The sequence below is a fragment of the Kogia breviceps genome, chromosome 19, assembly GCF_026419965.1.
Source record: "Kogia breviceps isolate mKogBre1 chromosome 19, mKogBre1 haplotype 1, whole genome shotgun sequence".
Classification (NCBI taxonomy): Eukaryota; Metazoa; Chordata; class Mammalia; order Artiodactyla; family Physeteridae; genus Kogia; species Kogia breviceps.
Genome location: NC_081328.1, coordinates 13,855,546 through 13,882,205, shown reverse-complemented (window position 1 = coordinate 13,882,205; position 26,660 = coordinate 13,855,546). Strand labels below are relative to the sequence as shown.

The 26,660-nt window shown below is 41.4% G+C and overlaps 1 protein-coding gene across 1 annotated transcript; it reads right to left on the bottom strand.

The window, feature by feature from the left end:
* Positions 1 to 406: 406 nt before the first annotated feature.
* On the bottom strand, positions 407 to 25,068 carry TMIGD1 (transmembrane and immunoglobulin domain containing 1). The gene is made up of 6 exons (XM_067021499.1): positions 25,014 to 25,068; positions 12,895 to 13,173; positions 8,578 to 8,856; positions 3,846 to 3,949; positions 2,983 to 3,023; positions 407 to 2,421 (listed from the first exon to the last, which is right to left on the bottom strand). The coding sequence occupies exons 1-6, from the start codon at positions 25,066 to 25,068 to the stop codon at positions 2,418 to 2,420; spliced, it is 762 nt and encodes a 253-aa protein (XP_066877600.1). The 3' UTR covers positions 407 to 2,417.
* Between the last annotated feature and the right edge of the window lie 1,592 nt (positions 25,069 to 26,660).

Below are 26,660 nucleotides of genomic sequence, written 5' to 3'. Positions count from 1 at the left end.
TTGAGGATATGGGGAGGGTGAAGGGTAAGCTGTGACGAAGTGAGAGAGTGGCATGGACATATATACACTACCAAATGTAAAATAGATAGCTAGTGGGAAGCAGCCACATAGCACAGGGAGATCAGCTCAGGTGTGACCACCTAGAGGGGTGGGATAGGGAGGGTGGGAGGGAGGGAGACGCAAGAGGGAAGAGATATGGGAACGTATGTATATGTATAACTGATTCACTTTGTTGTAAAGCAGAAACTAACACACCATTGTAAAACAGTTATACTCCAATAAAGATGTTAAAAAAAAACAAAAACAGATGAGGGAATGTTGGAATTCCACGTACCTCACAGTAGGTAGAGAAAACATTGGGGAAAGGTTATGAGGTTTCTTTATTTCTTAAATTTTATTATTTTTTAATTGAAGTATAGTTGATTTACATGGGGTTTCTTTTGAGTCCTGGAATTTTACATCTTTCTAAGACAGGCTCTAGGCTAACTTCTAATTTTACATAATAGACAGAGTTTTAGTACAGACTCTGTTTCAAAACTGTAAGGCAAAATGAGAGGCAATGACTTTATAATATTTCTGTGCTCTGTTAAAACTAGTTAAGGTTCCTTCTCTGTGCTAATGTACAAGGTCATTGTGTTTAACAAGGGTGAAGAAACTCTTTCCTGATGACCTGTAATGCTCAAGGATATTTATATATCCTAGAACAAAGCTGATTCGTAACTCTGCTAGGCAGGGCAAAGGTATTACATTTTCAATCTTTCTTGCCAACTCCTTTAGACATCTAACTAAACTATGTGGGAATCTTTTTAGGGTCACAGAATTTTCAAGCTAAAATGAAAATGAATCTTAATCCTCCTCTTAATCCAAACTCCTTATTTTCCAAAGGCCCAAGAGAGGGAAAAGCGCTTGCCCAAGGTAACACAGCCAAGACTGGAACTCAGATCTCCTGATTCCAAGTCCAATTAAATATGTTAAGTTTTTCTGTTTCCTCTGCCACTTTAAACTATCCCAACCCACCGTTTGTTAATTTCTCGTTTCCAGGGCTCTACTTAATTGTCTAACCTTTCAGATTTTCACAATCCTCCTACCTTATCCTTACAGCATTTTCACAGGGCTTCCAAATTCTAATTTGAGAAATCCTGAATGAGGGACATGATCTGAAGGCTTCCCCACAAAACCTACTAGGGCCTCCAAGAAGACAGAGAAATCTGTGAACCACAGTCTTTAATGGTCTCTCTCTCCATCTCATGCTGACGTTTCCAAGGAAGCAAAAGGGAGCCTAAGAGGAGGATGTGTCTGTTCTTCTTAGAAACAAAAGACTGTTAAGATTTAATACATTCTGCTCATTTTTTCTCTTTGCTTCTAAGGCAATAAAGGGATTTGATTTTAACCACCTGTCTGACAGCAGCTCTCTCTCTTTCTCTTTCACTGTGGCACATTTAGCTCCTGCAACATTCTATTAGACAAAAAAATTTTTTTTCTAAGAGTGAGAGCACAGCAGAGACAATTAAGGGTGCTTCTGGCCAAGGCTACCTCTCCCTATAACCCACCCCAGGTGTGTGGGAAACTGAAGCAGAGACTCTTACAGGGAAAAAAAATGAAGAAAGAATGGAAGTGGGGAAAGTCAGCAATAAATAATAAGAGAGCTGCAATTTTAAATTAAGGTATATGAGAAGAGTACAGGCTGATTCATAATATCGCTGGATCTATGCAAACGGCTATGCAAAAAGAACAAAGGATACTAGGAAACAAACATGCTATCCCCTGTCCCCTGCCGTTTTCATCTTCATCACCACACAAAACTCACAAAGTTTGTGACTGTCAACCACGATAAGATGAGAAAAATAAGGACATATGTTGTTTTTTATAATACTGAATTTTTTCCATTTAAAGGAGTACCTTATATTCTGAGATTATATCCTTCCTTTTTTAGTCCTAGAACATTTCTTTTTTGAAATGACAGTGAAGGTGGATATAATTGATATTACTTATGTGTTTCCTTGGCAACTTTAGAAATTGATCCCTCTATGTTGCCCCCATCCCCCAGTTTTTTTTGGTAGTGTACTGATTTGTGAAACCCAAATGTCTGTTAATCTCCTACCTAGAAGAATACACTCTAAATGTAAAAGGTTACCAATCTTTGCAGCAAATTTCAATTAATTAACATATCCTTCAAGGAGAAGACTTAAAAAATCTTATCTTTCAATCTTTACAGCTTTCTTCCTGAAAGCGTTCTTGCAAGTATATTAAATTAGTCATAACAGCTACTGCTAAGTGCTTAATGAAACACTTCTTCATAACCTCTGACAATTTGACAGGGATGAACTTAATAATAGCAATAAATACAGACAGGACTACATAAATCAAGGAGGTCCTGATGCAAAACTCTTGCTGTATTAGATGTCATCTTGGCTTTTTCATCTGAAATGAATCAAGAAATTAATTATAACGGTGATCATAACACTAAGAAAAAAAAATCAAAACAAAATTCATACTCTTGGAAAGAATGCCTCCGTTCTTTTTAGCCACTGCCCACTTCAGGTATGCTGGAGCCAACAGTCTAAAGGAAGCTCCAAAGAGAAGGCGGTATTTAGGATGAGGAATGTGGCTTCTGACCTGGTTGTGAAGGAGAATGCAGCAGTGTAAGCTGCAGGGTAATGCAGGGTAAGCTCTCTCAGACATTTACATTGTGTGGCAATAAAAGGCAGTTGCACAAGAATTAGCCTGAAATTGCTTAAAGAAAGAGTAGGCTCAAAACCAAAGGTGTTGTCAGTTCTAAGCAACCTTCCAACCTAGCCTCACCTGTCTTCCTCTAAAGTGGAGGCAGACTCTCCTCCACCCTCCATTCTCCTCTGAACCACTTCACCTTCTAGCACCTTCCATCTCAGGAGGAGTTTGCCCAGGATGGGCTTTCTGATGCACACCACTGACTGCTACCCATCTGCTTATGGAAAATCGTTGACCCCAGTGCAGAGTACTTACAGAGCTGTTCTGCTTTGAAGATCTTTATCCTTTATGCAGAGCTAAAAGCAAACATGACAAGGGCAGTGAACTTGCCTGTTTTGCTAAGGCCCATGAATAAACATTTTGAATGCATCAAGGTGGCTCAAGGGACAGGAAACCCAAATGTCTGTTAATCATCTATGTAGAAAAATACATACCAATACAGAGGTGGCTGGGAATACAGCCACCTCTGCACTGGTCGAGGTCTTATTTCTTTGACCACATTAATCAATCATTTTTATTTAACCTAAGAAAATGTAATTCCACACTGGCCTTTCCTTAGAGGCTTTCTGCCACATTTGCCTGCCTTTGGCACTGGATTAACTGGTGGAGTCAAATGCATAGCATTAACCTATGCATGCAGGTCCTCTGCATCATGCTAACCAACAAGGTTAACCTTTCAACAATTCAAACTCCAGCCCACAACAGCCAGGGCATGTGGCTGTACTCAAGAGGTGAGCAGTAAGTGCCATCTTTTTCACACAGATCTCTGAATCCAGAGCAGATGTGCCTCTATATTTATTTATTTGTTTATTGCACCAAAGGAACCATAGCAACAATAAAGAGAAATTTAAAAGGAAGAAAAATCAGCACCTACTTCTAACACCACAGCTATTTTCATTCAGGTCTTGTCCATATGCACTTCTACTCTTCTACTCTATTCTTCGTAAAGCTGTACTCATAATAGATCTACAATTTTTATTCCCTTGAGCAACTTCCATTTTAGATCTCATGGTAGAGAGACCAGATTGTTTAAGTACGGTTCCTAATTCTATAGTCACTTATATAGCCAATTCTCTGCCTTTATTTAGATGACTTTTTAGCTTAGAATACTTAGATACCTTCATTATTCTTTTCCTTCTGGCAATCAGTCCAAATAACAAGGTCAGAAAGACCACAATACAGGCAGCAATAATGGGTTCTATTGGTACAGATGAAGCTTTATCTGTTGGAAGTGCAAACACAGGAAATGAGAAAGTTAACATTTATATGCTTCTAATTTATATACTTCTAGTATGTCCCAGCCACGGTGCCTTGCACTTAACATCCTTCCTCTTAATTAAATTATCCAAACAATCCCGAAGAATATTATTATCATTTTTTTTTATAGGCGAGGAACCAGGGGCTTTGAGTTTACTTGTCCAAAGTCACAGAACTATTAACTGGCAGAGACAGGCTTTGAATCCATTCCTTTTTGGAAGGATAATTTATTGTAATATGAATATCTCCCCAAATCAGATCATTTTGTGCTTGATCCATAATTTTTGCCATGCAGAAAGCAGAAGGAGGCTGAAATCAATGCTTTTTCCTGCCATTTGAAAAGTCCGAAAGATGTTGGGAGGTATCCTTGAGGGAGAAAGAGAGGAAGGAAGGTTTTAAGAGGAAGAAGGGAAAAGGTGACGAAGCTGCTGGACTAAGGAGAGAGGAACAGTGGGACCCTTGTAGCTGTGCTGTGATAGCGTCCCAAGTAGGTGACAAGACATCATACAGGGTGGCTGCATAGCGCCCCTAGGAAAGTAGAACTCTAAGCATCAGCCTTCCCAATCTTGGCAAAGATTTTCATCTTTCTCTAAATGATATGGAAGAACAGAGTCCACTTCTAACTTGGGCTAGGAAGACACCAGCCACCTAGAAGTGAAAGCCCATTCCCTTGTTCTGTGAACACCAGGTAAGCTCAGGGCCATTTTGTACTACAGGTGCAGTCCCTGTGCTTGTAAGCTTTCCAAGAGCCTATGAAAATATTTGAGACCGGAAAAAAAAGTATTGGCTCCAAAATATGAAAATAAAGTGGCAAAGTTAATCAAAATTCATAAATGTTTAAGCATCTATAAAATGTAACCTTGTGTCGACTATCACCCAACTGCTAAATAATAATAATAACATTTAAAACTTAAGAACCAAATTAATAACCTATTTATAGAAAAATTCAAAATGTATGCAAGTTTTAAATACCCTTTCAAATTTTTACAGCAAAAAAGCATACTTAATACTTCATTTTAATGTATTTGATATGGGGTGGAACTTACAAAAGTAAGAGTGCTAAGGTCAGCAAAGGTATTTAAATGACTCTGTCTAAGCTCCTGGATTCTGATGCCACCCTAGGAGGGAAAGGGGCTCCAATCATGGCTAAGATAAAAATTTTGGAATTTATAGGAAATAGTGTACTATTTATTGTATAATTGAGTTTGTAGAGTGAATGAAATCAATAGATTTTTGCTAAATGGCTATTGTGTCTTAGGTGCTGTTCTTAGCCCTGAAAAATTAGAACAGGCATGGAAGGCTCCTGTCTCTAAGGAGCTCATATTCTAGTGGGAGAGACTGACATTAAAAAAAAAAAACTACTGCAGATTGAGATAGTACTGTAAAGGACACAGTGTTATGAGATAGTATATGAAGTGTGAAAGGAAGAGAGAAGGGGAAGAGAAGACTTTTGATTAATCTAATTTCAAAGGCCAAGCCCTATACGTCTCAAGATTATGAAATGGGGTTTATCCCTCCATAATTGTATGACACACTATTTACCTTTTAACTGTTGTCTTCTCCATTATGTGTCCAGCTCAGGATAATTTTAGGGAATAGATTAAGCATCCTTTACTTTTGCTCTCTTGTGGCTGTTGCTAAAAATTATTCTCATGAGGGTGTGGGTGACACCAACCCTCTGGGGAAGCTCTGCTCAATGGGATTTCTTTTTTTTTTTTTAAATATTTATTTATTTGGCTGCACTGGGTCTTAGTTGTGGCATGCAGGATCTTTAGTTGCAGCATGTGGGATCTAGTTCCCCGACCAGGGATTGAGCTCAGGCCCCCTGCATTGGCAGCGCAGAGGTCTTAGCCACTGGACCACCAGGGAAGTCCCTGGGACTTCTTGTAAACCCTGACTCTGTAATAGCCAGCCCTGGGACACACCAAAGGGCCTCTTACTGGGGACCCCATGAACTTACAGTGCTAAGGAAAGATGTCAAAATGAAGGAGAGGCAAAGGTGGTACAGTTGGGGGGAAAAAATCAGAACTCAGTCATAGATCAGAATATGTGTACCATGCTGAATAAAATGAAGCCACACATGACAGCTTTCACTCCATAAACAAACTGAAATAAACTGCCTGACCCACTGGCTCACTTTGGATTCCAAGTTTCCGTTGAAAGTGAGTTTGGAAAGTGTAACTGCATCCCTTCCCTTTACTCTCTTATTTATAACCAGATCTGGTATTTCCCCCCAACCCATCCCAGCCCATATTCATTATGGTAAAATAATCTCAACACATGGCTAAAATCTTGTGCTCGAGAAAAGATCCAGTGACGTCATTTCTCACTTTGCACGGCCCCATTTAGAAACTACCCCACTGAGCCGTGAAACTGGGGGAGCTCATGGCAAACCTAGCATTTAGCTTGAGAGCCAGCATCGGGGTGCTTATGCTCCTAAGGCAGCCAATAGCCAGGCAAGTCATAACGCAGGAAGAAATCAGAAAAACCAGGTGGTTTGGAAGAGCTCAACGCAAAACAGGATTCTGCCCACCTGAAAGCTAATTTGCCAAGCTGGCATCCTGCTCGCCATACAAGCTATATATTTAATGTGACATAGAGCAATTATGATTCCTTCTTGACCAAGAGTTTGTGGGGTTGGTTTTTAAAGCAAGTAGCCCCTGGGCATACTGTCACCGTTCTGCAGGGGATATTACTGAACGCACCAGTAATCACGGCGATGGGCGTTCAACTGGCAGCCCTTCCTACCCACCAGTACAGTCATAGGAAGCCCTATGGTCACATGTCCAACGTTTCTGGCTGGAGTTCAGTTGGCTTCCTGAGGACTGGTAAGAAAGGCAATGGGGGCTTCCCTGATGGCGCAGTGGTTGGGAGTCCGCCTGCCGATGCAGGGAACGCGGGTTCGTGCCCCGGTCCGGGAAGATCCCACATGCCGCGGAGGAGCTGGGCCCGTGAGCCGTGGCCGCTGGGCCTGCGCGTCCGGAGCCTGTGCTCCGCGGAGGGAGAGGCCGCAGCAGTGAGAGGCCCCGCGTAACGCACAAAAAAAAAAAAAAAAAAAAGAAAGAAAGAAAGGCAATGGGTGGCACAGAGAGGTAAATGACAAAGTGCATGATGCTCTAACAAGATACAGGAGCCTCAGCTTGTTTGGCTGCTTCTAGAACCCTGGCCCCAGACCAGGAAATGTGTGCGTGAGCATATCTGCATCTGCCACTTCAGGTATCTCGCCTTCCTCTTTCTCTATGAGTGAGAAATAAGCGGAGGGAACGACACTTGGAGCTTCTTTTGTTCCTTGTTATTGCAGAGATCATAAACCTGGGTCGAAGAAGCATGAAGCCAAGAGAAAGAAGCTGTTTCCCCCATTCTCCCCAACTCCCTTTTCTGATTAGCCTATAGGTTACAATTTCAGAGTTAGGAGTGATTGTATTGATCTCTTTTCTTATCTAGTCAGTATATTTTTCCTCTATGTGCTTATGTTTTCTCTTCCGTTTGTCACTAAGCTGTTAACTCAAAAGTCCAGTTCCGGATTTCCCTGGTGGCGCAGTGGTTAAGAATCCGCCTGCCCATGCAGGGAACATGGGTTCCAACCCTAGTCCGGGAAGATCCCACATGCCGCGGAGCAACTAAGCCCGTGCGCCACGACTACCAAGCCTGTGCTCTAGAGCCTGCAAGCCACAACTACTGAGTCCGCATGCCACAACTACTGACGCCTGCGCGCCTAGGGCCCGTGCTCCGCGACAAGAGAAGTCACTGCAATGAGAAGCCCACGCTCCGCAACAAGATAAGCCACCGCAATAAGCCCACGCACTGCAACGAAGAGTAGCCCCCGCTCGCCACAACTAGAGGAAGCCTGCGCACAGCAATGAAGACCCAACGCAGCAAAATTAAAAAAAAAAAAAAGTCCAGTTCCTACAAACCCTGTTGCCCAGGAAAATTCATGGAAATACTCCTCCATAAAAGCCAACACGAACGGTCTTCTACTACTTGATTCTAGAAAAGGACCTTTGCTCAAAAAGCAGTATCTTATATGGAATGGGAATAATTCCCCTAAAAGAAACAACTAGAATTCCTTGGATCGAGATAATTCTCCAAAGAAAATCCTAGCTGCTAATCATAATTGTCATCATCATTTGTTGTCACAAAAAATATTTACTGAGCATCTCTCTGAGTTTTGTACTATGCTAGATATTACTTAAAAAGAGAGTTACCTTTGTGGATGGACCTCAAAAGTATTATGCTCTCTTTCGACTTGACAGAGAAAGACAAATACTGTATGTTATCACTTATATGTGGGAAAAAAAATAAATGAATGTATGAAACAAAACAGAAACAGACCCACAGATATAGAAAACAAACTAGTGGATACCAGTGAGGAGAGGGAAGGAGGGAGGGGCAAGATAGGGCTATAGGATTATGAGACAAACTCTGTGTATAAGCAACAAGGAAATATTGTACAACACAGGGAAATATAGCCATTGTTTTGTAATAATGTGAAAGGGAGTATAATCTATAAAAATATTAAATCACTATGCTGTACACCTGAAACTAACATAATATGGTAAAGCAACTATATTTCAGTAAATAAACGAGAGTTACCTTTGACAATAAGGTGAAAGTCCTTGGTCTTCGTTTCCATAAGTGAATTTGCAATACAGCTGTAGGTTCCGTTGTCAGATTTCTTGACTTTGATGATTGACAGTTGAAGATACTCACTTGTCTGTTGGATTTGGTGATGGTTTTTCTCTAAATTCAAGAAGCCACTGTTTTTGTACCACATCATTTGAGCCTGGGGGTTGGATTTCACATTGCAAACCAACTTCACATCACTGCCTTCCTCAGTTGTTTGGAAGTCGTTTCCACTTAGGAGAGGAGGAACTGCAAGACACAAGCATTTAATTAGCAGATAAGCAGTAGTTTATTGCCAGTGTTCAAGATGTCCCTTCAGTCTATCTCATGTAGTCATTCATTCATTTGACAAAAATTTATTGCGTACCTACTGTATGGCAAGCACTGGGCTAGGAACCAGGGGTACAATGGTAAATAACATACACCCACTTTCAAACTTAATAGCACTTTTAATGTGGTGGGGAAGACAGACCATGAAACAAATGTATATAATAATGAATCTGTATTAAGTAGACAATTTGTAACACATGGGACAATAACCATACTTGCCCTGGCCAGAGATTTACCAATGCATACTTGCATTTCCTCAATGATCTTCTAGAAATAATGTCCTTCTATCAGAAGGCACTCCAATCTTGGCAACTCTGGCATCCATGGAAGATGAGAATAACCTTGAGTCCCTCTCAACCTTCTGTGTGAGCAACTTCTTATCCCCTTCATGACAAGGACATCTGTAGACCCACAGATTGTCAAACACATTTATCTTCACCAAATAATTCCAACCCTTACTACCACCAGGGCTTTGCAACATCTAGGGGGAGAAATGGCTGAGCTGACTCTCCCCTTTTCTCCATGCTCCTTGCATTCTTTTGGCCAAGGTACAGAAGAGTAATAAAATGCATGAAAAGTGGGCAGTAGGAAAGAGACGCAGAGAAGGAGGGAAAAAAGGAGCTTGTATAATCTGCACACTGAATAATTAGACCCTGAGTAGGCTGTGCTATTAATAGCTCTCTCAGAAGAATGACATTTTATTGCTCTTTGGAATGTGTTTGAATTCTGTATCCATGTCCAACAAGAATATTATATGGTATTCAGATAGTTGTTCCTTTTTATTTAACTATTTAAAATTAATTTTTAAGCATATCAGCTCTACATGAGCATTCCCTTTTTTTTTTTTTTTTTTTTTTTTTTTCTGTATGCGGGCCTCTCACTGCTGTGGCCTCTCCCGTTGCGGAGCACAGGCTCCAGACGCGCAGGCTCAGCGGCCATGGCTCATGGGCCCAGCCGCTCCGCGGCATGTGGGATCTTCCGGACCGGGGCACGAACCCGTGTCCCCTGCATCGGCAGGCGGACTCTCAACCACTGCGCCACCAGGGAAGCCCATCCCTCTTAAAAGTATTAGTACATTTCAGATAAAGTTAAGGTCCTCCTTGACTCCGTCCTGGTCACTTCCTGATTCCCCAGAGACACCCAGTGCTATGAGTTTGATGTAAATACTTGCAGATCTTTTTTTTTTAAATAGTATTTTAAAAATACATATGATATACCCATAGGAAATATCCTGTATTGTTCTAGGAGGGTGAGAAGTGTTTACATAAAAGATTTCACTCTCTCAACAGTTGCACGCTTTGAGATATATTCATGTTGAACCATAGAATTCCAGCTCATTGCTTTCAGAGTGCTATAGTATAATATCTGACTCTTTAATTATTTTATTTTGATGGGCATCAGGTTATTTTCATTTTAAAATGCTAAACAGCGCCTCAATAAACATCCTTGTAAAAAAAAGAATGGGCTCAGGACAGAACCCTGTGTAGTGGCTATAATCTAAAGACTAAAAGCAAAAGCAAGGAGAAAAATGTGACCAGATGTCCAGCACATATTTAAATAAAATCTAAAAGGAAAAGTCAAAAAAAAAATCCTTGTATATATCTCTTTATGCATATGTGCACGTATTTCTCTAAGGTTAACATCCCAAAGCAGAAACGCTGAGTCATAGGGTAGGTGCACTTCAAATTTGGATAGATATTGAAAAAGAGGTGGTCTCAATTTATACTTTCAGCAACAACGTATAAAAGAAGTTTCTGCATACCCTCCTCAAATAGTGTATTATCAAGTTTCCATTGAGTTCTTGGTCTGCCATTTATAACCATAATCCATAATACTTACTCAAGATTGTACATGATATTCTTGTCACTTTATGACCTTATCTTGATTTATTGATTGATGAGTTTGTGTCAGTTATTGTCATTATGAATCACTGACCAATTGGGTTTTTTTCTATATATGTGCAGCGATGATAATATTAAATGTGAAATCAGGCTGGGAAACTGAAAATCATTTTCTTAAGCCACTGAATCATATTATCGGCATTTCCACTGTGTCTCTCTTAAGAAGGTATGATGGGGGGCTTCCCTGGTGGCGCAGTGGTTGAGAGTCCGCCTGCCGATGCGGGGGACGCGGGTTCGTGCCCCGGTCCGCGAAGATCCCACATGCGGCGGAGCAGCTGGGCCCTGAACCATGGCCGCTGGGCCTGCGTGTCCAGAGCCTGTGCCCTGCAACGGGAGAGGCCACAACAGTGAGAGGCCCGCGTACTGCAAAAAAGAAAAAAAAAAAAAAAAGAGATGATGGGAAGAGCACTAGATTAGGAGCCTGGTAATTCGTGTTCTGTTCTCAGCTCCAGATGTGATAATTAGGGCCTTCATTCTGGGCCTCAGTTTCCTTGTCTGTCATCTTATAAGGATTACAAAAGCTCCAAGGTATGCTGATAGTCTTGGATTCTAACAAAGTTGCCAAGAGATAGCTTGTTAAAAGTCATATTTTGGGGCTTCCCTGGTGGCGCAGTGGTTGGCAGTCCGCCTGCCGATGCAGGGGACACGGGTTTGTGCCCCGGTCTGGGAGGGTCGAGCGGCTGGGCCCGTGAGCCATGGCCACTGAGCCTGCGTGTCCGGAGCCTGTGCTCCTCAATGGGAGAGGCCACAACAGTGAGAGGCCCGCCTAGCACCAAAATAAATAAATAAATAAATAAATAAATAAATACATATATATATGCAAAAGTCATATTTTATCAACTCATAGGAAATAAAAAGCAAAGCTCCTTTGCCCAGAAACATGTAAATGATTCACTCTGGAAGCTCAAGCTGCAGAATGCCAGCAGATTCCAGCACTGGATTCCTTGGCATTTCTCCCACCCTTTTATCTCAGGAACAATGGCATCAATTTGAGCTCTTTCTAGCAGATCACACCATAGTATCACCCTTACTCACATCACCCCTCACCACACTAGCCACACCCCCCTCACGTAGAACCAGTTTTCCACCCAAACCACCTACATGATCACCTCCGTAGACTCCTTCGAAGGACGACTAACCTCAGATAGTTCCACCAATGGGTTACCAGTACCTGGAACCCAAATATCAAAGAGCTTCACCTTTGAGGGTGATGTTAAAAGATTCCCAATGAATACCTTTCTAAGCAGAACACAAAAGCTAGAAAAACTTGGTAAGAAAGAGAAGATTGGTAATTTTAAATACACAAACATTTAAAATTTCAACATGGGGCTTCCCTGGTGGCGCAGTGGTTGAGAGCCCGCCTGCCAATGCAGGGGACATGGGTTCGTGCCCCGGTCCGGGAGGATCCCACATGCCGCGGAGCGGCTGGATCCGTGAGCCATGGCCGCTGGGCCTGCGCGTCCGGAGTCCGGAGCCTGTGCTCCGAAACGGGAGGGGCCACAACAGTGAGAGGCCCGCGTACCGCAAAAAATAAAAAATAATAAAATAAAAAAATAAGCCTATTAAATAAATAAAATTTCAACATGGCAAAAAAAAGAACTATTTTAAAATGTCAAAAATAAATAGACGAAATACTTATCATTCAAAATGACAAAAGGCTAATTTCCTTAATGTATAAAGTGCTTATACAAATCAATAAGAAAAAGGCAAATAACCCAATAGAAAAATGGGTAAAGGACATGAGCAAGCATTTTGCAGACAAGAACCATGAGAAGCTAATGCATTTACGAAAAGGTGAACACCCTCATTACTGATTTAGAAAATGAAAATAAAATTTCAAGTCAGGCCGGTAGATTCTTAGAGCTTGAGGATACTCAGGCTCATGAGGGTGTGGGAAACAGGGCCCTCATACGTTGTTGTGGGATCATAAGTAGAGCAACTGGGCAGTATCAAGCAAATGTTAAAATACGCATACTCTTTAGACCCAGATTTCATCTACCACTTAGTGTAGTACAGACAACACAGACTAACTAGCAGTTTCTTTCCCCTCACTCACAAGTGACATTCAGCACCACTGAGACGGACGTCGACTGGTTCCTCCTCAGCTTGCAGGTAAAGGTGATGCCGTTGTCATTTTCACTGATGGAGGTGACACAGACAGAGCTTGAGTTGATTTTGTTTCCAGATTTCAAATCCACTCTCCCATCTTCGCGGTACCAGAGAAGTTCTTCTTCTCTGGTATGGTTTTGAACAGCACAGTTCAGAGATTCTTCAAGGCCAGGCTCAGTGTCCAGAATATAGTTTTCAGTTTTACCATTCACAGTTAAAATAGAACCTGGGAGTGCGGGAAGAAACTATTAAGATAGAGTAAACAATCTAAATGACCATAATTAGAGAATTGGTTAAATATATTACATCGGTACAATGAAATGCTCTGCAATGATTAAAAATAGTCATATTGAGCTATGTGATTTTACAAGGAAAAGATCAAAAAGGATTATTAATTTTAAAAAGGAAAAGGTTAAAAAATGATGGTTACCAAATTTTGCTGCACATTGGAATCATCTGGGGATCTTCAGAAACCTGCTGATGCCTGGCTCCCACCCCCAGACGTTCTGACTAATTAATATTAGTGTAACCTGGGCACTGGGGTTTTAAAAATGCTCCCAGGTGATTCTAGTATGTAGAGAAGTTTGAGAACCACTGGGTTAGAAAACAATATGTATGGAATTACCCCGTTTATACACACACACACACACACACACACACACACACACACACACACACACACACACACACACACACACACATATACATATATATGTATGGACAAGTCTTGGGAAAATCCTATCTATATATTGACTAGGATTGATAAAAATAGAGAAAACGGTGTAGAAATAGTTACCAGATCTAAATTGTTTATTTCAAGTGCTTGGAAATAGCATAGTAAGGGGATGGGAGTGGGGAAATACAAAGGAGAAAGAAAGAGCAAAATGGAAAAATATTTAAGACATAATATTAGGTGAATAGGCAGGATGTAAAGTACACCTCTAACAATTCCTATAAATAGATCAAAATTGAATATGCATATGGGCAAAAGCTAATTTGAAAACATTTTTGATTAGATGATGGGATTGTAGACAAATTTGGTTCTGTATAGCTGATGTTTCACTATTATACTGACAGTGTAGTAAAATAAGATGTTTAAACATCTGTGGTTTGTGTGGTAAAGTTGTCGTTGTGGGGTGGATGATCAGGATATATAGCAGTTAATTTTTACCTCTGATTTTTAGAAATCCGTTGTAACATACCTAAATTTCAGTTTGTACTTTCCTCATTTAGAAGCAAGTAACAATGCTAAAAAAATGACTTCAGCTGCCACACACTTGCCCCCTATATATCATTTGTTAATATATTCTGTAAATGCATTAACTTTTCCTTTAAAAATCACCATGAACTACTGGTGATTGCTGCCTAGCATTTTTTTTTAAAACCTGGAAGAATATACATCCAAACGTTGAGTGGTTATCTCTAGATGACGGGATTTGGGGGGAGTTTTACTTTTCTTTATTCTTTTATATATTTCCTAACTTATATTACAATGACTGCTTATTACTTTTTGAATCAAGAAGGAAAAAGGTATTTCCAGGTTGGGGTGGGGAGCAAACGTAGAAAAGATTTTCGTGTATGTTGTATGCTCAGTTAAAGAGCAGAGGTTTATCTTAGATATGATTAGTAATGAAACGCATTAAAATGTAGGAAAATTCTGGCTGTGGCTCTGGAGAGAATAAAATACTTCACCCTGTCTTATAATATTAGAACCACAAAAATATTTTTCCACTTAATTTTTCACTGTTTTATCTGACTTCTCTACTCTGAGCCATACCAACTGTGTAATCATTTCAGTTTGGATTTTGTATTTTCCCAAAGCCCCCAATCATTTTATAATCTGAAAGTTTCTTTATTTAAAAAGAGGCCCCAAAGTATTAACTTACTTGTCATCTCATGTGGCAGAAATAAAATCACTAAGAGAAGAAATCTGTACATTTGCATTAGGCTGCTGGTCCTCCATGCCATGTTTAATGAATTTAAGTCTGATCTGCTGGGGGGAAAAGAGTGCATTTGGTTCTGCACTTTGGCCTACACTGAGCTTATGAACCTTCCTCTTGTCTACTATATATTTAAAATAAAGTCCCAGATGAGTCATCCCAGTTATAATGGTACTATATCTAGTTTTTAATTAAACAATCTTGTTCTGACTACTAAGTTCAAAGTACTTCTAGTATTAGGGGTTTTTTAAAAGACAGCAGAACGCAAAACCACAAGGAAATAGGCCATAAAATAGAGGGCAGCTACAGAGCAGCCCCGGGGAAGGTGAAACCAGTCTTCCCTAGAGACATTGATAGAATGTCATTTTAACAGTAAGAAAAGTGAAATTTCCTTTCTGCTCAGATAGCCTCTGCTGAACAAAGTAATTCTTGTCTTGAAAGCCTCTCTTAGGTCATTTCTCATAAAGCTGCTCTCTGATAATAGAGCGTTTTTGAAACTGTTCCAAATCACATGGATTCAGATGGTTTGTACCTTAGAAAAGACTCACTTCGAACATGGCCTCTAGTCTCTCTTTTTTTTTTTTTTTTTTAAGATTTATTAATTTTTTATTTATTTTATTTTTGGCTGTGTCGGGTCTTAGTTGCAGCGCACGGGATCTTTGTTGTGGTGCGTGGGCTTCTCGCTAGTTGTGGCGCGCAGGCTTAGTTGCCCCGCGGCATGTGGGATTTTAGTTCCCTGACCAAGGACTGAACCCGTGTTCCCTGCATTGTAAGGCAGATTCTTTACCACTGGACCACCAGTGAAGTCCCAGCCTCAAGCTTTAAACCACATTAATCTCTGCTTTCCCCCTTCCCTCCACTCCCTCATAATACTCTTCTTCCTTGACCCAGTATGGGCTAAAAAGAATAAATAACAAAAGCCTCTTTTCTCCCTTCTTCTGCGCTTTTCCTGCTGCCATCTCTCTCAAAGATATTCCCTGCTTCCATCTGGGAGAAACATGTATTTATTACCTCCTTTCAGGAGTATCACTATAAATACAGTAGAAACACGTACGGAATGTTTTCTAAGCAAGAGGCAGTGTGCTAAACACTTTACATACATTATTTCAATCTCGGTTAGGCCCCTAACAAGCTTCTTGAGGTCATTTCTAAAGGCTTTGAGAGATTATATAATTTGACCAAATGTCAAATTACATGATCTGTAAATGTCAGGGTGACGATTCTAACCCAGAACTCCTAAAGCAATGTTCTTCACCATGCTGCTGCCTGGGTGAACACTATCTTCCTTAAAGAAGTTGCTGTTAATCCCTTCCTGTCCCTGTCCACTCCAAAGACCTCAGCAACTTGGAGTTTTGTCCTTTTTTTTTTTTTTTTTTTTTTTTTGTGGTACGCGGACCTCTCACCGTTGTGGCCTCTCCCGTTGCAGAGCACAGGCTCCGGACGCGCAGGCTCAGCGGCCATGGCTCACGGGCCCAGCCGCTCCGCGGCAGGTGGGATCTTCCCGGACCGGGGCACGAACCCGTGTCCCCTGCGTCGGCAGACGGGCTCTCAGCCACTGTGCCACCAGGGAAGCCCGAGTTTTGTCCTCTTCACACAAATATAAATCTTCAAGAGCTGGAACATACCTATGACTTTGGGGGGCTGGCTCTGCTCCTCCCCATCCCAGGCCTGTCCTGCCAGGAGCAAGTTTCTTTCCTGCCAGGCTCACTCTTTCTGGCTGGCAAGTCTTCATCAATCTTTCATTAAGATGCTATTAGAAATAATATTGATTCTTTCATAATTTAAAAATTTTGTCAGTAATATTTCCAATACAGCACTGTTAACAGTGATGATTTCAGAATCTGGTCATTAATAGAGTTTTCTCAAGCACTATCCACTATAGGCGCTTAGTAAACAGTGAGAGTGTGGGCTTCTTAGCAGACCTCACCCTACCCTATTAAGGAGGATGGTGGCTGTGTCTCCCTTTCTCTTCCACCCCATTAAGACAACAACTTTTCAAGATGAATTTCTCTCACTTGACTTGTTTTTAATTTTCATGACTCTCTACTTTCTATACAAGACAAAGTCTTACCACTTACCCACTGAGCTCTGCAAGCTGACTTCCTTGGCCAATCGTTCCTCTGTCTGGGAACCCTGAATCCTTTCCCTGTTACAATCTTTATAATACTTGAATTTGAACACTTTATGACAGTAGGGTCAAGTAATTAAGATAAATTGGGTTCAAAGTCTGTGTCTCTTTGTGGATTCTTAGAGAAGACAGTAACTGGGAAAGGCATCTTCTTAAGATCCAAGTTTTTCTGTGTACTTAAGTTACTGGGTGGGGCCAGGTATTACTAACAAGGATGTAATTGTTGCAGGAAAGCCTGACCTTGTGCAAAAATTGTAGCACATCTCACTGAGAGTTGTCATGCTTAAGTTAGATGGCTGTACTTGATAATCTGACAGCCTGAGAATTGTGATAGGGCAAGTCTGAGGGGAGTCTGATTTTCATAGCAGCTGAAACACTGGAAGATTCCACACAACTTAAATAATGCTGGAAAAATATTACTTACCACTGGCAACCCAAGTGTAGTATATAAGCTGTGCTAAGACAGGCATGGCAGGGGAGTGTTTTATCCCTTTGAGGTTCTCAACTGACTGGGAGTCCTTGCTTTACACTTACAAGAATTAGCAATTTGAAGATAACATTTTCATTTTTTTACTTTTTATTTATTTTTTATACAGCAGGTTCTTATTAGTCACCCATTTTATACACATCAGTGTATACATGCCAATCCCAATCTCCCAATTCAGCACACCACCATCCCCCCCCCACGGCTTTCACCCCTTGGTGTCCATATGTTTGTTTTCTACATCTGTGTCTCAATTTCTGCCCTGCAAACCGGTTCATCTGTACCATTTTTCTAGGCTCCACATATATGTGTTAATATATGATATTTGTTTTTCTCTTTCAGATTTACTTCACTCTGTATGACAGTTTCCAGATCCATCCACGTCTTAACAAATGACCCAATTTCGCTCCTTTTTATGGCTGAGTAATATTCCATTGTGTTTATGTACAACATCTTCTTTATCCATTCATCTGTCGATGGGCATTTAGGTTGCTTCCATGACCTGGTTATTGTAAATAGTGCTGTAATGAACATTGGGGTGCATGTGTCTTTTTGAATTGTGGTTTTCTCTGAGTATATGCCCAGTAATGGGATTGCTGGGTCATATGGTAATTCTATTTTTAGTTTTTTAAGGAATCTCCATACTGTTCTCCATAGTGGCTGTATCAGTTTACATTCCCACCAACAGTGCAAGAGGGTTCCCTTTTCTCCACACCCTCTCCAGCATTTGTTGTTTGTAGATTTTCTGATGATGCCCATTCTAACTGGTGTGAGGTGATACCTCATGGTAGTTTTGATTTGCATTTCTCTAATAATTAGTGATGTTGAGCAGCTTTTCATGTGCTTCTTGGCCATCTGTATGTCTTCTTTGGAGAAATGTGTATTTAGGTCTTCTGCCCATTTTTGGATTGGGTTGTTAGGTTTTTTAATATTGAGCTGCATGAGCTGTTTATATATTTTGGAGATTAATCCTTTGTCCGTTGATTCATTTGCAAATATTTTCTCCCATTCTGAGGGTTGTCTTTTCATCTTGTTTATGATTTCTTTTGTTGTGCAAAAGCTTTTAAGTTTCAGTAGGTCCCATTTGTTTATTTTTGTTTTTATTTCCATTACTCTAGGAGGTGGATCAGAAAAGATCTTGCTATGATTTATGTCAAAGAATGTTCTTGCTATGTTTTCCTCTAAGAGTTTTATAGTGTCTGGTCTTACATTTAGATCTCTAATCCACTTTGAGTTTATGGTGTTAGGGAGTGTCCTAATTTCATTCTTTTACGTGTAGCTGTCCAGTTTTCCCAGCACCACTTATTGAAGAGACTGTCTTTTCTCCATTGTATATCTTTGCCTCCTTTGTCATAGATTAGTTGACCATAGGTGCGTGGGTTTACCTCTGGGCTTTCTATCTTGTTCCATTGCTCTATGTTTCTGTTTTTGTGCCAGTACCATATTGTCTAGATTACTGTAGCTTTGTAGTATAGTCTGAAGTCAAGGAGTCTGATTCCTCCAGCTTCGTTTTTTTCCCTCACGACTGCTTTGTCTATTTGGGGTCTTTTGTATCTCCATACAAATTTTAAGATTTTTTGTTCTAGTTCTGTAAAAAATGCCATTGGTAATTTGATAGGGATTGCATTGAATCTGTAGATTGCTTTGGGTAGTATAGTCATTTTCACAATATTGATTCTTCCGATGCAAGAACATGGTGTATCTCTCCATCCCTTGGTATCATCTTTAATTTCTTTCATCAGTGTCTTATAGTTTTCTGCATACAGGTCTTTTGTCTCTCTAAGTAGGTTAATCCTAGGTATTTTATTCTTTTTATTGCAATGGTAAATGGGAGTGTTCCCTTAATTTCTTTTTCAGATTTTTCATCATTAGTGTATAGGAATGCAAGAGATTTCTGTGCATTAATTTTGTATCCTGCAACTTTACCAAATTCATTGATTAGCTGTAGTAGTTTTCTGGTGGCATCTTTAGGATTCTCTATGTATAGTATCATGTCATCTGCAAACAGTGCCAGTATTACTTCTTCTTTTCGAATTTGTATTCCTTATATTTCTTTTTCTTCTCTGATTGCCATGGCTAGGACTTCCAAAACTATGTTGAATAATGAAGATAACATTTTTAATGGGTTAAAAATACATATGTTTATGATATCACTTATATATGGAATCTAAAATATGATACAAATGAACTTATCTACGAAACAGAAACAAACTCACAGACATAGAGGAGAGACTGTGGTTGCCAAGCGGGAGGAGAGAGGCAGAGGGATGGACTGGGAGTTTGGGGTTAGTAGATGTAATTATATATAGAATGGATAAACAACACGGTCCTACTGTGTAACACAGGGAACTATGTACAATATCCTGTGATAAACCATAATGGAAAAGAATATGAAAAAGAATGTATATATATGTATAACTGAATCACTTTGCTGTACAGCAGAAATTAACACAACATTGTAAGTCAATTACACTTCGATAAAAGACATTTTTTTAAATACATGTTTATGGTGTTGTTGCAACATGAATTTTTATCTGGCAAATACTATTGTTCCCATTCGTACAAGAATAGAATAGGGCTTCCCTGGTGGCGCAGTGGTTGAGAGTCTGCCTGCCGATGCAGGAGACATGGGTTTGTGCCCCAGTCCGGGAAGATCCCACTTGCTGCAGAGAGGCTGGGCCCATGAGCCATGGTCGCTGAGCTTGCGCGTCCGGAGCCTGTGCTCCGCAACGGGAGAGGCCACAAACAGTGAGAGGCCCGCGTATAGAAAAAAAAAAAAAAAAAAAAAAAAAAAGAATAGAATAAAAAAATATTTATGGTCATCTGTACATTTTCATACATTGGTTAAGAACACCAGAGATCTGCTGCTTGCTAGCTGTATGACTTCATAAAGTTATTTTACTTCTAGGGTCCTCAGGTTCTTCATCAATATAATGGGAATAATAATAGTGCCCTCCCTACAAGGTCACTCGAGGATTAAATGAAATAAAGCATGTGAAGCAGCCACACAGTAAGCTCTTATTAAGCAGTAGCTATTATTATTATTAATATAGGCTGGGCAGGGTATAATAAATAAACACAGCCTCACTATAGCATTGTTCCAGTAAGAATCATAACTAAGAGCATTTCCTGTTGACTGGGTTGCAAGCACCATCTAAGCAGGTTTTGAGTTTGCTTCTGTATGGATCTAAGGGCACTGTGTTTTGCTATCATTTTAAAGATTTTTACATTTATTTATTTATTTTATTTATTTATTTTTGGCTGTGTTGGGTCTTTGTTTCTGCGTGCGGGCTTTCTCTAGTTGCAGCGAGCGGGGGCTACTATTCGTTGCAGTGCACGGGCTTCTCATTGCGGTGGCTTCTCTGGTTGTGCAGCATGGGCTCTAGGCCCACGGGCTTCAGTAGTTGTGGCACACGGGCTCAGTAGTTGTGGCTCACGGGCTTAGTTTCTCCACGGCATGTGGTATCTTCCCAGACCAGGGCTTGAACCCATGTCCCCTGCATTGGCAGGTGGATTCTTAACCACTTGCCACCAGGGAAGCCCTTGCTCTCATTTGAAAATGAACTTAGCAGAGGATTGATGTCTTGGTTCTGGGTCCCTCCAAAGCAGACCTGAAGATAAAACTTTGCATGCAAGTAGTTTATTTAAAGGTGATCTCAGGAAGCACTGTAAGGAAGTGAGATAGGGAAGGAAGGAAAACTAATAAAGGATGTGTTAATGAACAGGTAGATTACTATGGGCGACTGTTGCTGTGGACCCTTTGACAATCTCTGTGGAACACACCTCAGAATCAACTGATGCGGGGGAAGGAAGCTTGAGTATCTATCTACCAACTTTCCTCCATCATTTGCTAAGGGGCACTCTTGGGGTGTTGACTCCCCAGCACTTGTAGCCCGCCCTGTGAAGGCAGAGTGCACTCTGTTGGTCTGGCTGTGAATGTGCAGGCAGACCCTCAGGAAGTCATTGGCTATACGGGAATCGTTTGCGGGTGACCTCTAGGCAGGCCAAGGGGATGTGAGTAGGGCACCAACATCAACTTCTACAAGTGGGTATTAGGTGGTTAGGAAATAATGGTTAATTACTCTTAGGTGTGATAATGGTATTGTTGTTATATAGGAGGATGTCCTCGTTCTTAAGAGATGCCTGCTGAAATATTTATGTGTCACAATGATTGCAACTAACTTTCAAATGCTTCAGCAGAAATAAATAAACACACTCACAAAGCAAATACAGCAAAATGTTAACATTTACTGAATCTAGAGTCTAGGTAGTGGTCTAGAGATAGTCATTGTACTAGTCTTTCAACTCTTCTGTATGTTTGACATTTTCATAAATAAAATGTTGAGGAAAAGTATTTAGTACTTATTGAGTGTCTGCTATGTGTTGAGTACTCTAAGCAATGGGGTTGCCAGTAGCCTCCAAACCAAGATGGTATCTTTGTCATGAATTAGTAAGACTTGGCTTTTCAAATCACCCTCCTGCCATCTGTGGAGAACTGTTTTAATAACTATACAATGGATAATGTCTATAAAACGAATGGTGCTCCCTTAACTCCACGACATTAGGTTGGTACCCAGGGAGACACAAAGATGAGCAAAACGAAGCTGCTGGTCTTCAAGCGCCTCACATTCTAGAGGGGTAACAATGATAGGAGCCAGTTAGGGTGCATTTTCAGATTAAAAAACGTTATCATGGCACCCCTTCTGGAGAGTCAAAGAAGTGACGTGATTTGTCCAACACCATATAAGTTGTCCCTGGAACATTCCCCTTTCCCAGGACCGACAGAGAGGAAACCACTTTGCCATAAGTAGTTAAGCCCAGTAGTTAACCATTAAGCCGAAGTAGTTTGGCTGGTTGGAGTATTAACAGAGTCCAATACTCCACGTCCTCCACAAGTGGCTCAGGCCCAGAGGGAGAGAAGACAGGCAGCCTCTAATGTGGAAATTCCTGGGAGTAGAAACAGTCTGCTCCACATCAGGCCCATGTACTTCTGGGCAGAGGAGGGGGTCCAAGAACTGGCAGCCATGGCCATCTGATTTAAGTGAGCCCAAGAAGCACCTGTGGAATCTCTGGGCACCTTTCCTTCATCAGGAATCTCATCTTTAACAAAACTCCCAGGTGACTGACATGGTGGTTCAGCGGTCTCATTTTGAGAGCCATGGACCATGGGACTAAGTATTGATGAGAGTGATGAAGGTAGAAGCCACTCAGCTCAGGGTAAGTGCCTAGCACAGTGCCTAGTGCATGGTGGGTACTCAGGAAACAGTAGTGGAAGGAAGGAAGGAGGGAAGGAAGGAAGGAAGGAAAAAAGGAAGGGAGGGAGGGGGGGAAAGATGGGGAGGATGCCTACTCGGAGATAAATTGGGTGCTCTGCCCCGGAAGAGAATGTGTACACAGGGCTGCCCCATGCGAAAATGACTCTGCTGGTGCACAGACCTCACAGTACTTCCTGCTGTGCGGGAATGAAGAACAGGGAGGGAAACAGACAACCAGGAGGAAAGACCCGATGGGCAGCACAGCTGACTGCTGACAGGTACCATCCCCAAAGGCCTTGGAGCTGCAGCCTTCACATCTGCTGTCAGCAAGCTTGATGTGACAGAGGCAGCAGCTCAGCAAATGGGTGGGTGGGGGGGGGGTCACAGGGCATCAGGGTCATCTGGCTAGGTCACTGGAAATACAACTGAGGGTTTTAATGTAAAAGAAAAATTAGAAATCTGGTAGTCACAGCCTTGCAATGACAGAGTGGTTCTTTGAGCAATGCAGGGAGGGACCCAGTGTGGTGCCTTTCTATCTAGAATTCGACACAGTATCAACTAAACTGCTTAAAATTGGTCAGAGAACTTCGGAATTTCCAGCTTGTAAACAGTAGTTAATGATCCTCTAACTTTCCATCCTCCATTAGGATTCCTTCATCCCCCAAAATCCTAGACCTTAAATCAAGACCTGAAAGGCCACCTGTCTAGGGTTGCCAGATTTAGCAAATAAAAATACAAGACACCCATTAAATGTGAATTTCAGATAAGTAACAAATAATTTTTTAGTGTAACTATGTCCTGTGCACCTACTATCTGTTAATTTATGACAAAGCCAATATTTGGAATATACTTATACTAAAAAACCCCTTTATTTATGTGAAATTCAGATTTAACTAGGTGTTCTGTCTTTTATCTGGCAACTCTACTTCTGTCTAATCCTCCTGTTTTTTAATAGGTGAGGAAGTGAAGTTCAGAGAGGTAAAGCGACTTGTTCAAAGTGACACAGGGTTAGAATCCATTCAGGATTCCTCGCTGCCACACTGTATCCTTTTCCAAATGCCTTACTTCAGAGTTTCTTAACTTGGCTTCTTGAACCACTGGGGATGAATTTTAGAGTGTCAGTAAAATCCCTGAATTTTGGGCAAAAACATGTGTGCGTGTGTGAGTGCGTGTGGGTATTTTTCTGGGGAAGTCGTCTCTGCTTTTTCAATTAGCTTCTCAAGAGTCAAGATTTTAATAAAATATTAAAATATACCTTTTCAGGGACTTCCCTGCTGGCACAGTGGTTAAGAATCCACCTGCCATTGCAGGGGCTATGGGTTTGATCCCTGGTCGGGGAAGCCCACATGCCGCAGAGCAACTAAGCCCACGAGCCACAACTGCTGAGCCTGCGTGCTACGACTTCTGAAGTCCACGCGCCTAGAGCCCGTGCTCCGCAGCAAGAGAAGCCACCGCAATAAGAAGTCCTTGCAGTGCAATGAAGAGCAGCTCCCACTCGGCACAACTAGACGAAGCCCGCGTGCAGCGACAAAGACCCAACGAAGCCAAAACATTTTAAAAAAATAAAATAAAATAATAAAACATACTCTTTTACAGTACTACATTCTGCTTTCAAAATGCAGGACATCTATTACTTTGGGCTGAAATCACATTTCTGCTTCCCCTATATCCCTTCATTCCCTGGCACAGCCCTGGGTCCAATCATGCTAGGAGATGAATAGATTTTGAGTGAATGTATACAGAAAAACATCCACTACATCTTCTACATGCCATGCAGTGGAAGCCATCTTACCCTCCACAACCTACCTATATCACAATGCAAAATTCCTCTTAACTATCCTATATTTTCCTTCCTCCACTTCTTAGACTGGCAACCCAGAGTTGACAGGTCAGAACACCTTTCAGATGATAGGTAGGAGAAGGTCTCAGTGATGTGACCTTTGAGATTGACCACTAGAGGTCCCTTCTTATCCACAGTGATTCTGAAGTTAGACTGATAGGAGTTAGAGAAGATATTTCCTTGGACCAATGGAGCAGATCTCTGCCTGTTACAGGCATAACTGGCATATTCTGTATCAAGCAGTGGGGAAGTAGCCATGTGATGCAGCAGGAATGATGCAGAATAAAATGGCTTCCTAAGAAGAAATTGGATAATGTCTTCCAGTGTCAGGCTCGAAGGCAGAGTTTTAAACAGAAACAGGGGTCTGGAGCTTCCTCCTCAACCAAAAGGGAAAAAAATGCAGACATTCCACCACTCACCAACACCAGGCAAACATCCAATTTCCTTCAGAGTGTAGTCTGGCTCCAGGGGCATATTTACTGGAAGCTAATGATGCTTCTGCTGGAGACCCTCATTTGCACAGGCTCATTCTAAAGGCCCTGACCTCAGTAGATTTATATTTGTAATTCTTTTCCTTAAAGAAGACCCCTGAGTATATAAACATTAGGCCCCATAGGGCTTGGATCTAGCCCTGTCTGGCTCCAGGATACAGGATGTCAGGGAGGAAGGAGGTGGGGGAGAGTTTCAAAGTCCCTGGAGACTAACCAGAGTTTTCTGTGGGATGAGGAAGAGAGTCATACATGTGCCAAAGAACCAGACAGCAACTTAATTTCCAAAGAATTGTAACTGTGAGGGCACCAGAAGTGAGGCGGCTCCCTCTTGCCTGCTCAGAGCTTTCCTTGGCCAGTAGAAGTTTGCCAAATCTTTAGGTGAACTAACAAGCCTGTAGCATCCTGTTGGCTGCTTTCTGAATAAACAAATGGTCTTGCCAACCATTGTGTAGATTTCGGAGGAAAAAACCAACCAAACAAAACTCTGGTTCCAGAATTCCTGTGAGCTGGGATAAGCCATGAAGTTTACAAAGGATTAAATAATCAACCAGGGTTGAATCACCCCACCCACTGACACATCCCAGAACCTGCAGGCACATCCCCCTGCATATTTGTATATGTGTAGACACACAGAGGATCATATATGTACACTTTCCCCTTTACGGCCAGCTTGGATGTCAGCAATCGTTCTTGCTCTGTCGTGCCGACATCTTTAGTGTTTTTCTACTAATTACATCCTGATCTCACACAGTGATCTCTCTCTCTCTCACTCTCTCATTCACAATTGTTCTCTCCCTTACATCATGAGGCCCTCAGTGCCTCAGCGATTAAAGTAGCCAATTGTGAAAGTTCTGAGGCAATAATACTTGTCAGGATAGCAGATTTACCTTAGCTCTCCGTAAGTGAGCAGTAAACATGACACGAAGAACTGCACGGTATCATCCAAACGGAAACCATGTTAATACTTGGTCAGGGTTCTTTCACAATGCTCAGTTTTCACCAGTGTACATCCCGTTCTTGTAGCACTCAGAGAAATTTGAGATGAGCAGCTTTGTGTCAGATGGACAGAAGCAGGCAAAGAAAAGTCCTGTGACTTGCTCAGGCCAGTCAAACCCAAGAACGGATGTCACTTCTCAGCTGAAGACCTTGAGCTACAAAATATTACATGGGAGACAGAGGGGAGGGACTGACATTTTCATGCCTACTTTATGCCAGGTACTCCTGTAATAAATAGTCATTATTCCCAATTTCCGGACAAAAGAACAGAGGCCCAGGGGATTTAATCTATTCAAGGATATATAGCTAGTAGGTAGTAGAATATTTTGTTGATAATTTAAAATTTTTTATGTCTAAGAAAGTGTGTGTATATACATATCCTAAATCCACTCCCCAAAGGAGCTCTTTTCAGGCTTTTACTGTGTCTTCTGGTAGGCATCTTAATGTCTCCGCCTTTTTTTTTTGCGGTACGCGGGCCTCTCCCGTTGCGGAGCACAGGCTCCGGACGCGCAGGCTCAGCGGCCATCGCTCAGGGGCCCAGCTGCTCCGCGGCATGTAAGATCTTCCCGGACCGGGGCA

What these genes read in the sequence shown, in the direction of transcription:
- TMIGD1 (XM_067021499.1), bottom strand. Translation starts at nt 25,068, where the DNA reads ATGCCCCTGGAGCCAGACTACACTCTGAAGGAAATTGGATGTTTGCCT. An exon ending in TGGATGTTTGCCTGGTGTTG is followed by an intron (nt 13,174 to 25,013) that starts GTGAGTGGTGGA and finishes CCGCACTCCCAG; the next exon opens with GTTCTATTTTAACTGTGAAT. An exon ending in CTTTCACCTTATTGTCAAAG is followed by an intron (nt 3,950 to 8,577) that starts GTAACTCTCGTT and finishes CACTTCCAACAG; the next exon opens with ATAAAGCTTCATCTGTACCA.